At 42.8% G+C, this 13,586-nt stretch overlaps 1 protein-coding gene across 1 annotated transcript in view; it reads right to left on the bottom strand.

Annotated features, from left to right (window-relative positions):
• Positions 1 to 13,586, bottom strand: part of rnf17 (ring finger protein 17) — a 41,967-nt gene that overhangs the window by 4,068 nt on the left and 24,313 nt on the right. The window contains exons 21-33 of the mRNA XM_048240399.1: positions 13,127 to 13,351; positions 8,741 to 8,885; positions 7,875 to 7,987; positions 6,808 to 6,895; positions 6,582 to 6,709; positions 4,650 to 4,900; positions 4,259 to 4,422; positions 2,074 to 2,193; positions 1,416 to 1,496; positions 1,012 to 1,134; positions 837 to 890; positions 616 to 723; positions 92 to 203 (exon numbers count right to left, since the gene is read on the bottom strand). Coding sequence (XP_048096356.1) covers positions 92 to 203; positions 616 to 723; positions 837 to 890; positions 1,012 to 1,134; positions 1,416 to 1,496; positions 2,074 to 2,193; positions 4,259 to 4,422; positions 4,650 to 4,900; positions 6,582 to 6,709; positions 6,808 to 6,895; positions 7,875 to 7,987; positions 8,741 to 8,885; positions 13,127 to 13,351 — 1,712 coding nt within the window. The remainder of the gene's footprint in view (positions 1 to 91; positions 204 to 615; positions 724 to 836; positions 891 to 1,011; positions 1,135 to 1,415; positions 1,497 to 2,073; positions 2,194 to 4,258; positions 4,423 to 4,649; positions 4,901 to 6,581; positions 6,710 to 6,807; positions 6,896 to 7,874; positions 7,988 to 8,740; positions 8,886 to 13,126; positions 13,352 to 13,586) is intronic.

The raw sequence follows: 13,586 nt of genomic DNA, 5'->3' as shown, positions 1-13,586 counted from the left end.
CCAGACCCATAAAGTAGCACATTTAACAGTCAAGTTTCAGTGCAGTGGGTTGTGTAGTGGTGTATATTTCATTGTGTGTGTATGTGCCTACCAATGGGGAAGTCAGTGAGGGGAGACAGCGAGCTCATGTCCGCATTGACACACTCGAGCACCTCCTCTAGAGAGACATCATTATCTTCCTCGCGGCTCACGTTAAGGTAAACCTGGAACCACAAGCACATATACACACACATTTCTGTGTGTCACTTCTGTATGGCACTAAGGGTTTCACAACTTTTTTTGTTGGTGCTAACATTACTGCTAGTGGTATATGTTGGCAGTGGGTATTTCTATATCTTTGGATGGTTAACGATAGCAGACGTCATCTTTTGGTATTCTTATACAGCTGTACACAACTTACTTTGGAACAGTTCTCATTTTCGGTGAGGTACTTCCAGACATAGAACGTCAGAACACAGAACGTCTAGCCAGTTTAGCATCTAGTCATTTTGTCCATGACTAGATGACTATGGCTTACAGCCCCGACTAGTGACTATAGTACAGCAGTGAGTGGGGGACAAGCAGAGGTTGGCCAAGTTGTTTCGTCACTTTTGGGAATATCTAGACATTATGTACCTTGTTGGGAGTGCACAGATGTTTGATTTTCACAGGGCAGCGTTTGCCAATTTTGGGGAGACGATGGTCAGCGTAAGTTCCCAACAACGGAGGGTGGTCCAGCAGGCCCTACAGAACACACACCACACACAGAAAATTGACATATGCAATATGCTGCAACACATTTAGTTATGTTCATTTGATTTTTAACCTTCTCCCCACCCTAGCTCTGCATGTCCTACCTTTGTGTCCAAGTTCCAGTCATCAAGATCAACCAGTGGAGTAATGACCTGCTCCTACACACACACACACACACAAATTTCAATATTTGTTGCTACATGGCAGTTGTTATATCACTGTTGCTTGGATAAGTATGGATGGATGCAAATTGTGAAAGGGTTCCACCAACGTGCATACCTCAAAGTCCACAGCCGAGATGTTAATGCAGGTGGGTTGATGGTGTGCCAGGATTCTGCTCAGTGGCATACCATCCAAAAAGATCTCGATGGGAGTACACTCCCGTGGTTCTATGGGCAACTCCTTAAGGGCAGCAGGGCAAGAAAGTGGCTGTGTGAGTATTTGTGTTTGTTTAGTGCTTATAAAAGCATGAAACAAATTTACAAATGTCTGCATACATGTGTGATATGTTTGCAACTATTCAATCTTTGTTAGAGCTGTAGGTGCATTGTATGTCAATTATAAGTTTCCCTGAACACCTTCACTTTACACGTTTCCTGTTTGTCATGAAATGAGATTCCTAGCTGCAAAGTAGCATAGCAATGTGTATTTATACCCATGTGTTCATTCATGTATACTGTTACCATAATCTGAACATCGACACGTCTGCCAAGCACCGTTTCTTTGATCAGGGCAACAGCATCATGATGCCATTCCTTCCCCACCTGCACAGACAAACAAAAGCATACAGAACAATAGCTTGGTTACGTGACTTTGGTTAAATGTTAAATAATATAAATGATTATGTCATCATGATGTGACAGAACATTATCCAGACACAAGATGGGTTTCCATTTAGCTCATTTGCATATTAAGCAAATTTACGAATTTGGCTAAAGAAATGCACATTTGCATGCATTTCCATCCACTGTAATGAGTGAATTAAAAATAAACATTCTCCTAATCAAGGGAAGAGTTCTGAACAACCGTGGGACAAAAACCTAAGCTCACCAGGACAACATTTACAGAAACACATAGGTAGTAATGCAACAAATGCGAATAAACTGTATCCATTTACAGTCACTTTACTTTATCACTTTAATCGCATTACACCTGTGAGAATGAAAAGTTAATCCACCTGCCTCTAGCAAATCAAATTTTCATGCATATTAGAAGATTGTATGCATATTTCATTCATTTCCAGTCATGATTTCTTATTCAAATGGTCCAAAAGCGCATCAACAACTTGAATGGAATCCCAGCTACAGATTTGTCACGAGCACACACAAGCACGCAACCCACCGGCTTGCCCCTATGGAGGCGAAGAGGCAGACACAGCTGGGGCACATCATCACACACCACCATGGGGTACACGTGACATGCCGGAATGTTCTCCACCTGACCCTGATCCACATACTGCACCTGTGAAGCACATAGTGAGGGTGAGACAATGACAATATACGGTCATACCACATCACACTGCTCCCTGGGCACCAGATCAAGGTGTGTGTGGGCTTCTAGTGTGTGTGTGTGCTCCTAGTTTGAGCTCACTGCTCCTAGAGTGTGTGTGTGTGTGTGTACACGTGTACATTACCCCTAGTTGGGTTAAATGGAGAGGACCATTTTCCTTCATGACTATTAAAGTAACTTAAATTAAATTTAACTTAACAGAGATGTCCATGTCATGCTTATTACAATACTGTTTGGAAAATGACCACTAGTGTCATCCATCGGATTTAAGACGACAAAGCATGGGATACATAGGTCAACCCGTAATCCGCTCAGATTGACCTGTGGATCGGGCAGGTGCTGTAAAACATTCAGATAATATTGCTTATTACAGGAGGGTCGGGTCAAAAGTCGCTAGATAGCAGCGTTCTAAATTCTAAATGTCAATGTGCAATACTGTATGTGATAGGCTAGGCTTTGTATTATATAGGCTAGGCTTTGTATTAGGTTTAAGACGGATTTCCACCTTGTCTTCTTCCTTATCACACACGCAGACAAGAGGGTGCAGGATCCGTCCCATCACACCTTCTCACTGTTAATAATCTGTATTACCAAACTATTATATCCTACCATGCATCTCTCCATACAGCACAGGCTGTTAGAGTAGCCTGTAGGTTCATTATATTTCATTAATCATTTTAGCCTAATATAGCATAATATTGCACAGCCAAATCAGCCTTGACTTCTTATACATTTGTGATTGGTGTTTGAGAGAGTTCTTCTTAAAAGGTACACTGTGTGAGAATTTCTCCCATCTAGCAGTTCAACTTGGCATCATGGTTTTGTGTAAATATACACGGCACTTCAGAAATAGCCAACTGGCGTGTTATCTGCACGCATTTTGAGCTATCTGCGTGTATGTCCACACCGTGTAAACATACACGCCACTTAGACACACTTCCGCGTGTATGTCAAAAGCAAGTATATGGCGTCCTCTAGGGTTAGGGTTAGGTTATGGCGTTGATAAACATGCCAAAATGCTATTATGCGTTAGATACACCAGTGGCCATTGACGTGTCATACATACGCAGTTCATGATATCAGTCTGAGCAGTTAGGTCTAAGCTAATGTTACCAAAGTGCTAATGTTATTCAACGATCGCGCAATGACCTTGCTAGCTATTATACATTATGTTATTTGTCGGGTTATTTTTTTTCTTTACATGCAGACGCCAAAGACGGAGCTGTATTTCGCTTATGTACGTTGCTGGCGCCGGTTGTTTTAAAATGGCGCACGTACAAGGAGAGTCGACCCCAGTTATGTTTAAGCCAATAGATATGCTTCGAATTGGTGGTGGTGGTAATTAAACATGAATGAGGCCACATTTATGAATGGGAAATGTTGATTTTGTTAACAAACAACACTATGGGAAATGTTGATTTTGTTAACAAACAACATAACTGAAAACGTTACACAGTGTACCTTTAAGCAGTAGCCTGTAGCTGAACTACTGAAGTTTTTGATGGTCAGCAAGATGACCTGAGACAATATTGGGTAAAATTTTAAGACAGGTAAGAAATGTGAAGGATATGTACGTGTTTGTGTGTGCACGCACACGTCAATGTGTTTGAGGATGGGAGAGAGAGCGAGAGAGGGAGAATCCAGAGGGCCAGGTTGCTTATTTTGACGTTTAAACCCAGAAGCTTTAAATTGCAATACCCAGTTTAATGTACGCTTAAGATACTGACCACATTGGAAAAAAGGGCTCTTATTTGTATTTTTGACATGAGCATCTGTTCTTGTTAAAATAAGGAAACAGTATCATGGCTACTCAATGATATGGATGCAATCATGTTACTTATTAAAATTGGCAATTTGCAGGTCGGGTCCGGTTTGGGTTAATGTTCAACGCATATTTTGGCGGGTCAAGTGGGGTGGACTGGATATCCCAATGGGTCGGATGGGTGCGGGTCATAAAAACCCCTGACATTTGCATCACTACCGCAAGTCCCTTCTCATCGTCTTGGGTCACACATACCTTGACCTGCCCTCCAATAAGCTCCACTACTAGACCTCGGTGCCACAGCATGTCGGTGCCCTTGATGATGCAGCCTTTGACGCTGCGCCAGTTGTGATGATTCAGCACTGGTGTAGCTTTAATGTGCTGCTGCAGACGCTTCTTCAGACGCTCAAACTCATCCTCTACAAACACAAGAAAACAATAGTGTAGTACTTGAACGTTCTTGCATAGTGAAGTATGCAGCAAAGAAGTGACAATGGCAGATATCCTGGAAAACACACACACTTTTTATGTATTACCATATTTGTATTACTATTTCTATCTACTTTTTATCTATTACCGAACACACAGCCAATGCATCTGCTTGTGAGGTCACATAAAAGGACTCATCTATTACTAACACACAAACCTGCTTGTGAGGTCATGCCGTAGATGACCCCATCGTCCCCAACTGCGGTGATGCTCATGCGTGTGTGGCCGAGGTGCACTGTAGGTTCCGGTGGTGGGTAGGCATCGGTGCTCGGGGGTATTTCACAGGTGAGATCATCTGCACTGGTGTTCATCTCCTCTGGGAGTGGCACTGGCTCGTCACTGGTCACCTCCAATGCTGGGAGACCTTCAACCAGCTTGGGCTCCAAGACCTCTCCGAAATGTATCTCCCTTTGGAATTCACACACTTACATACTTCATTAAGGCAGATTAAGTAAATGCACAACTTCTGTAATTCCAAACTATAGTAGCAGATTTTGATGATTCCAACAACAGACAGAATTTCCCCAGCTTGCAAGGCAAGCTTACCTTAGACATCAATCCAGGGTTATGAAGCCATATATCTGTTGAATTTGCCATTTAAAAGATCACCCCTTACCACAAATATACATAGCCTACACACCAGTGTCGATTGCTGCTCTTTGGAACAGGGGAAGCTCTGATAAAAATGGTCAATTATTAAATTATTATTATTAGGGGTCTATATTGTTCTTTGAGGGCAACAATTCCCTCAATTCCAAAACCAAGAATAGGCCAAACAGTAGGCTATAGAGTTGGCATGGCAGACATGGCATAATGTAGCCTACACCCGTATATAGCGCGCTACCTAACTTAGCCTAAATACACAACTGAAACAAAGGCAAGTCACAAACTCTGTAACTCCACATTACGGTTTTATTTACAGTATGCTATTTACAAAGACAAATAGAAATTGACTGCATTGCTCCTAAATTATGAGAATTTGAGCTGCAACTTGCCTTGCCTCGAGTCGACTTCACCTGCCAACACTAACGTTAACGCATCCCTTGAACTTGAACCACTTCCTGTCAGATTGCGACATAGGCTGTCAATCAAAAAGAGTCCAGCCTCTATGACGGTTCCTCCAATCATCATACAGAAGCTCGGCGTCCGGGCCATCCCACTGTACCATTAGGCTTGTTTGAGATCGACTGAGTCTGACTTTGTCTGGCCTTCTACGTCAATGTGATCATTAGAAGCTAGCCGGGAGGAGCTACAACAGAGGGCAGCTCATCCCGGACAGACAGGCTACAGTCTGCCGGACATGACTCGAGGGAGATATCGCGGAATTTTGTTTGCAATAAATACAGCAGAACTTTCATTCTTACTCATTAAAATGAGCATGATGACTGAAGAAATAAATTCTTATGATGTAGTTTAAATAAACCACTGTTGTCATACAGTTAACAGGCCTGCATTGTAGCACATAAATTCAATATCAAGTGTTTTCCCTATATGTGTGTCTATCTATTTAGCCAACAGCAAAAAATAACAGAAGGAAGGAAGCAGCATGAGACACCTGTCAAAATCGTCATGAGGAGATTCCTCCCAAATGGCCCCATCACGTCTTTGAACTGACGTCATGAGGGCGTGTTTCAGCTCGTGCAGATCGTGGAAGGCAACTGCAAGAACTGTCTGCAGGCTAAGACTCCCGCGATATTTTAAGGTCATGTGACATAGTGACACGGTGGTACTGTAAGTCCCTCCCCGGCTGACAGAAGCCAGACAGGATTTCTAACCAGTAAGCATTGCGTTCATCCCAGTATGCATTGTGTTCAACCCAGCATGCATCACTTAAAGTCAGATCTGCACAGATCTGCATAAAGACGAACAAGCCTCACTCCCAGAGACGCCGGGCTTCCCTGGAAATGACGATTTTGTGGCGCTTGTCCAATAAACGTGTAGTTTTTCTGCACTGAGATCAACCCACTCTGTAGTGCCATTGAAAGTCTAGTTAAGCCGAGCTTTTAGAGGAGGCTGAGCTTCCCCTGTAGAGCAATCACCTCTGATACACACACACAGACAAACAGACATATGCACATTATGCACATACACAGATCTGGATTTCCTCTTCGGCAGTGCTAGACCTTCGCTGATAAGGTAGTCAGCCACGCTGACATTCTGCCCGGCCCGGTTGGAGCAGAACAGAGACACTCCTATTGGCTCTGCAGGAGGAGGCTCCTGAACACACACATAAAAGCACAGATATTTATTACTGGCCAGTGATGATGGAGTAAACACTTTCTTTTCGGACTGGACTTTACAGAACACATACACACCTTGATTGTCATCACTGCCGTGGCTCCAGTCAGATAATAAGAAATGAGGTCACAAGATGTCGCTGTCCACTTAGGTCCCCCCGCTGGCCTGAAAAAGCGATGACAGGGTTGCGAGACAAGCATGAAGTAGTAATTTTAAGGAGCTTGCACACTGCTCCAAAAAAACACCAACAAACTTCAACATTCTAAAGTTGGCAGCTGTTGGAAATTGTCTTTAGAATGTTCATAAAACCAATAGCCAGTCCACACTGTGGTGTCTTCATCCAACAAACGCCAACAAACACAGACATCCGGCCCACACTGACCCAACTGTTGGTGTTTGTTTAAAGGTATCCAATGTAGATTAGGGTTTTTTTGTGCTGTTGGGCCACCCTTGCAGTTGTGAGTGGTATTTACAACCATTGTATATAATACATAGGGGTGGATCTTATCCATGTATTTGCATGTGTCCTCTTTCCTCGGTTCTTGCTCCTCCAGCTCGTCCCCCGGAAATCGTTCAAAGGTCAACGTCAGAGGATGTCTTATTTGTATATTGCTACCAGAGGAGGTGAGAACGAAGAGAGGAGAAAGGGCAAAGGTGCATCCTATGCGGAAGTGATTTCAGTCGAAATTGTGCAGAGATAAATTCCGAAGAGCCATGTCGATTGACAAGGTAATATTACATGATTTGATACAAATAGTTGGCCATTGCACAATTGCCACAAAGATTCTCCATGACATTGGTAAGCAAGTTGCCAGGCTGGTTCTCCGTAGTCGGCTAGGCCACGAGCCACAAGTTCATTTACCATCAAAATGACTTCAAAGCTGTTATATTAAGGTAAAAACTTGCATAAGAAGCCTTTTGGACTCTTGACTGCTTCCCTGCTTGGCCTCTGTGGCAGTGCATGTTGTACCGTAAAGAAGGGTCTGTATGGATCTCAGGTACAGGCTGCCACCAGCCAATTGTGCATTACTGTTGCATCTCGCATCTGCATCTCTTGGTTGTTGATCCGCCACTCTGGAAAATCCCCTACCTATACCACAGGGAATAACACCTTTCCTGCCTGAAATTAAAAAGGTGTCCTTACCTTATTCCGCTGAGACAACACTCAATAAGAAAGGAGCCAATCATGTGAGTAGGGAGGGGCCTGAGGTTGTCTACGGGCACGTTGACACAGTTCCCGAAATCACAACGCAAAACCTACACACATAGACAAAGGTCAGAACCAGGGAGTTAGGATTTGGAGGGTTATCTTCATCCAGTTAGCATCCACCATCTTTACAATGGTGTCCCTCAAGTGGTCACTTCCGGTCACATTACAAACAATCACTGATTAACACAAACACGTTATCTATGTGGATTGGTGGATGAGATGCAACTTCAAGGGTTCCCACTCTCAGTCAAATGTAAAATTCCATGACTTTTCCAAGCCTTTTTTCTAACAAAAATCCTGAATTTCCATGACCATTTGGATAATGAATAAATGGGCATGCGTTAAAATATTTTCGCAAGTAAATTTTAAACTGTTACAACAAAATTCCCTGATATTCCTTGACTTTGCCCCAAACATTATATAATTCCCTGACTTTTCTGTAAAATTCCATGATATTCCAGAAATTCCATGACCCATGGGAACCCTGAACTTCCTGCTAGGAGGATCAGGGAATTCAGATGTACGACAACTTGTGGCCATTGGTAACTTGGCAACTAATTACTGCCAAACTGGCTCATTTGTAAAAATGAGGGCGGACGTGAGCACATATTGGGCACCATTTTTAAAGATGAGAATACTTTTGGCTGAAAAAGCTAGCCTAGCATCGGCCACTGAAGCGAAAGGGGCCGGAACTTCCTCCCGCTCTCCTGTTCTATATAGTACGTCCACAGTCAGAAAACACAAACACACAAAATTCATCCACCCACCCAGCACTAGAAAGAACACAAGTTTAAGGTCACCTCTAACATATTGCTGTTGATGATGGCAGACACTTCTCCTCTCTCCCAGACGGCGTTGATGAGGGCTCCACAAGCCATCCCCACCTCCCAGTCTATACTCGTCTGTGCTGACCTGCCGAACTCTTGCTGGAGCTGGTCCTGCAGCCTAACGAGTGCACAACAGAAATCACACTTGGGCTATACGAGTGCTTTAGCACTGAACCTTTAGGCAGGGATCACATTAGCCAGCGGCAAGCGGCAGGTTTCCTATTGTTCTCTATGGTTCGGCAGCGGAACAGTGGGAACGCTGGCGTAACACTAGCGTTGAACAAGCTGAGCGTTGAACTTGGTTCAACTTTCAAAGCGCAACGCGAGCGTATTCAAATGACAAACCGTTTGTGTTACTTAGGAACAAGATAAAACTTATTATGGTCCGAGTGTTGCGTTATGTTTGCCGCTGCCGCTGGCTAATGTGATCCCCGTCTTACACTGGTATTGACGACGGGTTAGTGCAACATGAGTGTTAAAAGAGCTTTGTTGAACTCTGAGTTGTCTTGAATGCAGCCACACAACATTCTTTCATTGACTTGCACTGTATTTAATACAGCGTGGTACTAGTGTTGTCACGATACCAAAATTATGACTTCGATACGATACCTGCCATAAATATCACGATGCTCGATACTGAAACGATACTACGGCGAAATCCTAAGATATCTGGAAAAGAAAGGACTCATACCTCCTCCAAGTGTATTGAGTCATTTGTGTTGAATTCGGTGCACTTTTGTAGTGTGCAGGTCAATTCTGGGTTCTAAACTTCCTACATAATTATTATTTTTATAGTCAATAAAATAGTAGGCCTACTTTGTGTGATTATGTCCTTTATTTTTTGTTATAGTTAATTTACATTGTGTTGTGTTTTGGCAATAAAGTAGCTTTAAATAGCCAAACTAGGCTAGATCAAGGTCATTGTTGAAATTACTGCATGCAAATCACTGAATGCTATGCAGAGGGGCCTAATCTTTAGGCCATCTGATGTACAGTATAGGCTTCCCTAGGCCTTCCCGTGTTCATAGGATTTTTTTGACAGTTGCAAAGGGAAAAATGTGAGGATGGTCTTCTTTGCGCCCAGTGTACAAGTACGACATTCCAACCACTCAGGTCTTCGTCAGATACACCATTACCTGTTGCAATATGTCTGTGTGCATTCCTACATTAGCCTACGTCTATTTCTTTGATAAGATGATTTGCTACCACGTAACAATAAGCCGCTATTATTATTAGGACTCAACACGCTTTGGTGGTATTATATGCTGTGGGCTTTAATTAGCGCATTTCGGGTAGCCTATCCTACATCTGAGCAATACTTATTGAACAAATTGCAGTCTACATGCCTTGACAAATATTACCAGTAGTACTGACTGAACATGAAATAGATTGTTTACAAGTTATGGTAATGTTATTCTGGCATGAACATTGCACTTTCATCACGTTAGCACCCTATGATTACAGCTCGTTATGTCTCGTCAAAATGATTACAGCTCGTTATGTCTCGTCAAAATTCATTGATGAAGGAAGGTTTGCTTAATCCCAGAGAACCATACTCGTTTCACTTAGGCTAGACTAAAACAGAAGAGAAGAACTTAACCATGTAGTCGTGTTTTCTATAGCATATTCGTTAACCTGCCGTTCTTTGAACAAAAATGTTGGGATATGTCTGCGAGGTGTTTAGCCAAGTTCCATGCGTAGCCTACTGCTTTTAAATGACTTTGAAACATATTTCACAAACGGGCCTCTGTGTACCTGATGGCTTGCCTTCACTATTCGCGATGTAGCCGAAATAGTTGCAGATTTCACTTCACCTTTTGTTTTATCCACAAGGCCGAGGACAGTCGGCAAAGAACTACTGTATGTTGACGTTGGCGGTGCACTCACTCACTCAGAGCTGCCTGCTTGACACGCCCACTTGCCTAGATGCGTGCAAGGAGCAGTGAGAGCAGCAGTTCACGCAGACACAGAACGTTAATTTGAATAAAGTATCGATTCTAAAAACGTCGGAAATCGTATAGTTTTTTGCGCGAAGGCATCGTGATACCTTTTTAGTATCGATACACCGTGCAACACTATGTGGTACAATGTGGCCATGTGGTACACTCGGCACGTTTCCAAGTAGCCAATAAACGGTTTTGAATCAGTTTATTGGGAATAAACCGAATATGCGTGTGTCTTGTAAACACCTTATTTTGATTGAGATAAACCGAAAAAGGCCATATTTGGTTTACTAATAAACCGTTTGCACACCCTAGCATATGCCTGTTTTAAACGGAATATTGGGTCATGAAAACACCTTAAACACAATATGTCCCCAGAACGAAGAATGTTCGCATGCTCAATTCGCACAGAATTAGGATAAAATTAACCTTATGTCTTGCAATCATGCAAAAGTCATGGAGTTCATCGACAGGAGAAAATGTCGTAATAGTGACGTTTTTAAAAAGATTTGTTAAAAACTTAATGAGGCTGGCTATCGATGCATGCCTGAACCAGACGTTGTATTATGCAGCCAAAAGAGGGAATTCCACCAGCGGAGATTTACGTCATGACGTTGGGAGCCTATTTGTAGGCTACGTCGCTGACTTATTCTGAATAATGTCGACTGCTATGTAAACAGGAATATGCTTAAAATCTGACATTCTACTTGCTTGTACACAGGTTAAACAGAATATTGACAAACGGAATTTGGACAATAAACTAATTCAAAACAGTTTATTCCTGGCATGAAAACGTGCTGAATGTGGTAAGAGAACCAGACCATGCATGCTAACTTCAATAGATATCTGCACAACACAGAGAGCTAATGCCATCCTTACACCAGAAGACTGGTGTACACGAGAAGAATGAAAAGATTTGGAAAAGATTTTTGAAAGACTACAGTCTCAGACCCTCTCACATCTAAAGACAGTTTTTACGACTAGGTAACGGAAGCCAGCTAGTTTAGCTGTGGGTGTGGAACGTTAAACGGTAAACCTTACTCCCCGATGCCTCAAGAGTGCTGCTGGCATGCAAGCTAGTAGCCTGGGCTTTTAGCTCACTTGTCAGCACGCTCGCCTCCCAATCCGAGGTGCTGCAGTTCGCGAGTTCGAGTCCGGGCGTGTGTAGGGCTGAATTGCGCAGGTTCAACACAACGCAGGTTACATTGGTGTAGGGATGTAACAGTATGACAATTTAACCTCACGGGTTCAAAATCAACGCAGTATTTACAGTGTTTTGGTGTTCAATAGGGTTCAGAAAGCACCGGCCTATACAAGCTGAAAATTTCAAAATGTGTCCTGTTCACCCCCCATGTTTAATTGGTTATAGTGACTTGGAAAATTTCTGTTATTTGGATCCAATGATGAGACCAGCGTTTGAAATAAAACTTTAGGGCACTGTATTATCACAGTGGAATGGATTTTTTAGAAAAAAAGTGGCTACATGATACAGTGCACATTTTGCGGTGAACATGTTCCACCTTTTAAAATCTGGTGTAGCCTAATCCGAATCGTAGCTAAAACCATCAGTTAGACACCAGAATCAGTAGGGTACCAGTTTTGTTTCATTGTACCAGGCCTACTGTATGTCAAAAGCAGGCTCGGATGAAGCTGGGAAGGATTAAACACACGGTTTCCACACCGCGGTAATAAACTGTCATAATTATGATATTTGAAAAGAAAACGGTAATTGTTATCGTCAACATTTTTATCGCGCTTTACCATTATACCGGTAATCGTTACATCGGTGTCGTGACCCGGATCGGGAGTGCGGTTTAGGGGGGTGCTGCAGTTTGCAGGTTCATGTGCAGGGCTGAATCGCAAAGGTTCAACACAACGCAGGTTAGAGATCTTGCAGGGTCACTGCAACGATACCTTACTCATATCAAAGTGATATTTTCGTGTTTCTGCAACATTGTTTCATGTGTGACCCTAACCGATATAGAGTTGTTCTGTCAAGTGAAATAGCCGACTAATAATTTATAAGAAACAAAATAACAAATAACCATATAGGCTACAGCTGTTGCCTATTTTACCCCTTCCTGTTTGGTGTTAGCGCTTTTAGAGATCATTATTGAGCTCTAAAAGACTTGAGATACTGTCGTAACGCCAAGACTAGAAACCTTACACTAAACAATCTAGTTGACAGGATCGTGCCACGACTCCAGTAAAACTCCCATGATTTCATTCTGATAGCCGCCGACTGTGAAATCGCTTGAACATTGTATGGTGTAAGGCCGGTATTAAGTGTTTTTGACATTGTCAGTTGTTTTTCACATTGTCTTGTTATTTCTAGGTAATTTGAGGATGTTTTAAACAAAAGGATGAAGGACAAGCTGTTGATGATGTTGGTCTTGTGAAATTTCCACTCACGTACCTCTTCAGCTGCCGGTTGTATTGGGAGAGCTGGACGTAGATGTTGGCAGGTGATGTCACATGAGTGACTTTCACTTCGATATCCTTTTGACTGGCCGGGATAATGATTGAGGGACTCAGCTGAATGCCACCTGCCATCTCCATGGCGCTGGGCTCGGCCTCCACTCTCTCCAGGGGAGGGTCCCACACAGACACCTCCGGGGCAACGGGGCGCGTGTTCTTAGGCCTGCATCAATGCCAATACAGCACTGGGATCAGCGATTCCATTGTATATGCGTGGCACCTATACAACATTTTATTTACCTAGGCAAGTATCTATTTTTGTATTCACTCATTCATTAATTTGTATCTATCTGTCTACATACATGCCTGTGCTCTGGTAATAAGTATGTGCATGCATTTGTGTGACACACAGCCCTAACTTAGATATTTGAATCAGTGATAGAGCCAATTGCCCTTTA

This window comes from Alosa alosa, chromosome 4 (genome assembly GCF_017589495.1).
Source record: "Alosa alosa isolate M-15738 ecotype Scorff River chromosome 4, AALO_Geno_1.1, whole genome shotgun sequence".
Classification (NCBI taxonomy): Eukaryota; Metazoa; Chordata; class Actinopteri; order Clupeiformes; family Clupeidae; genus Alosa; species Alosa alosa.
The sequence above is the reverse complement of the archived record's forward strand: the minus strand, read 5'-3'. Positions and strand labels throughout refer to the sequence as shown.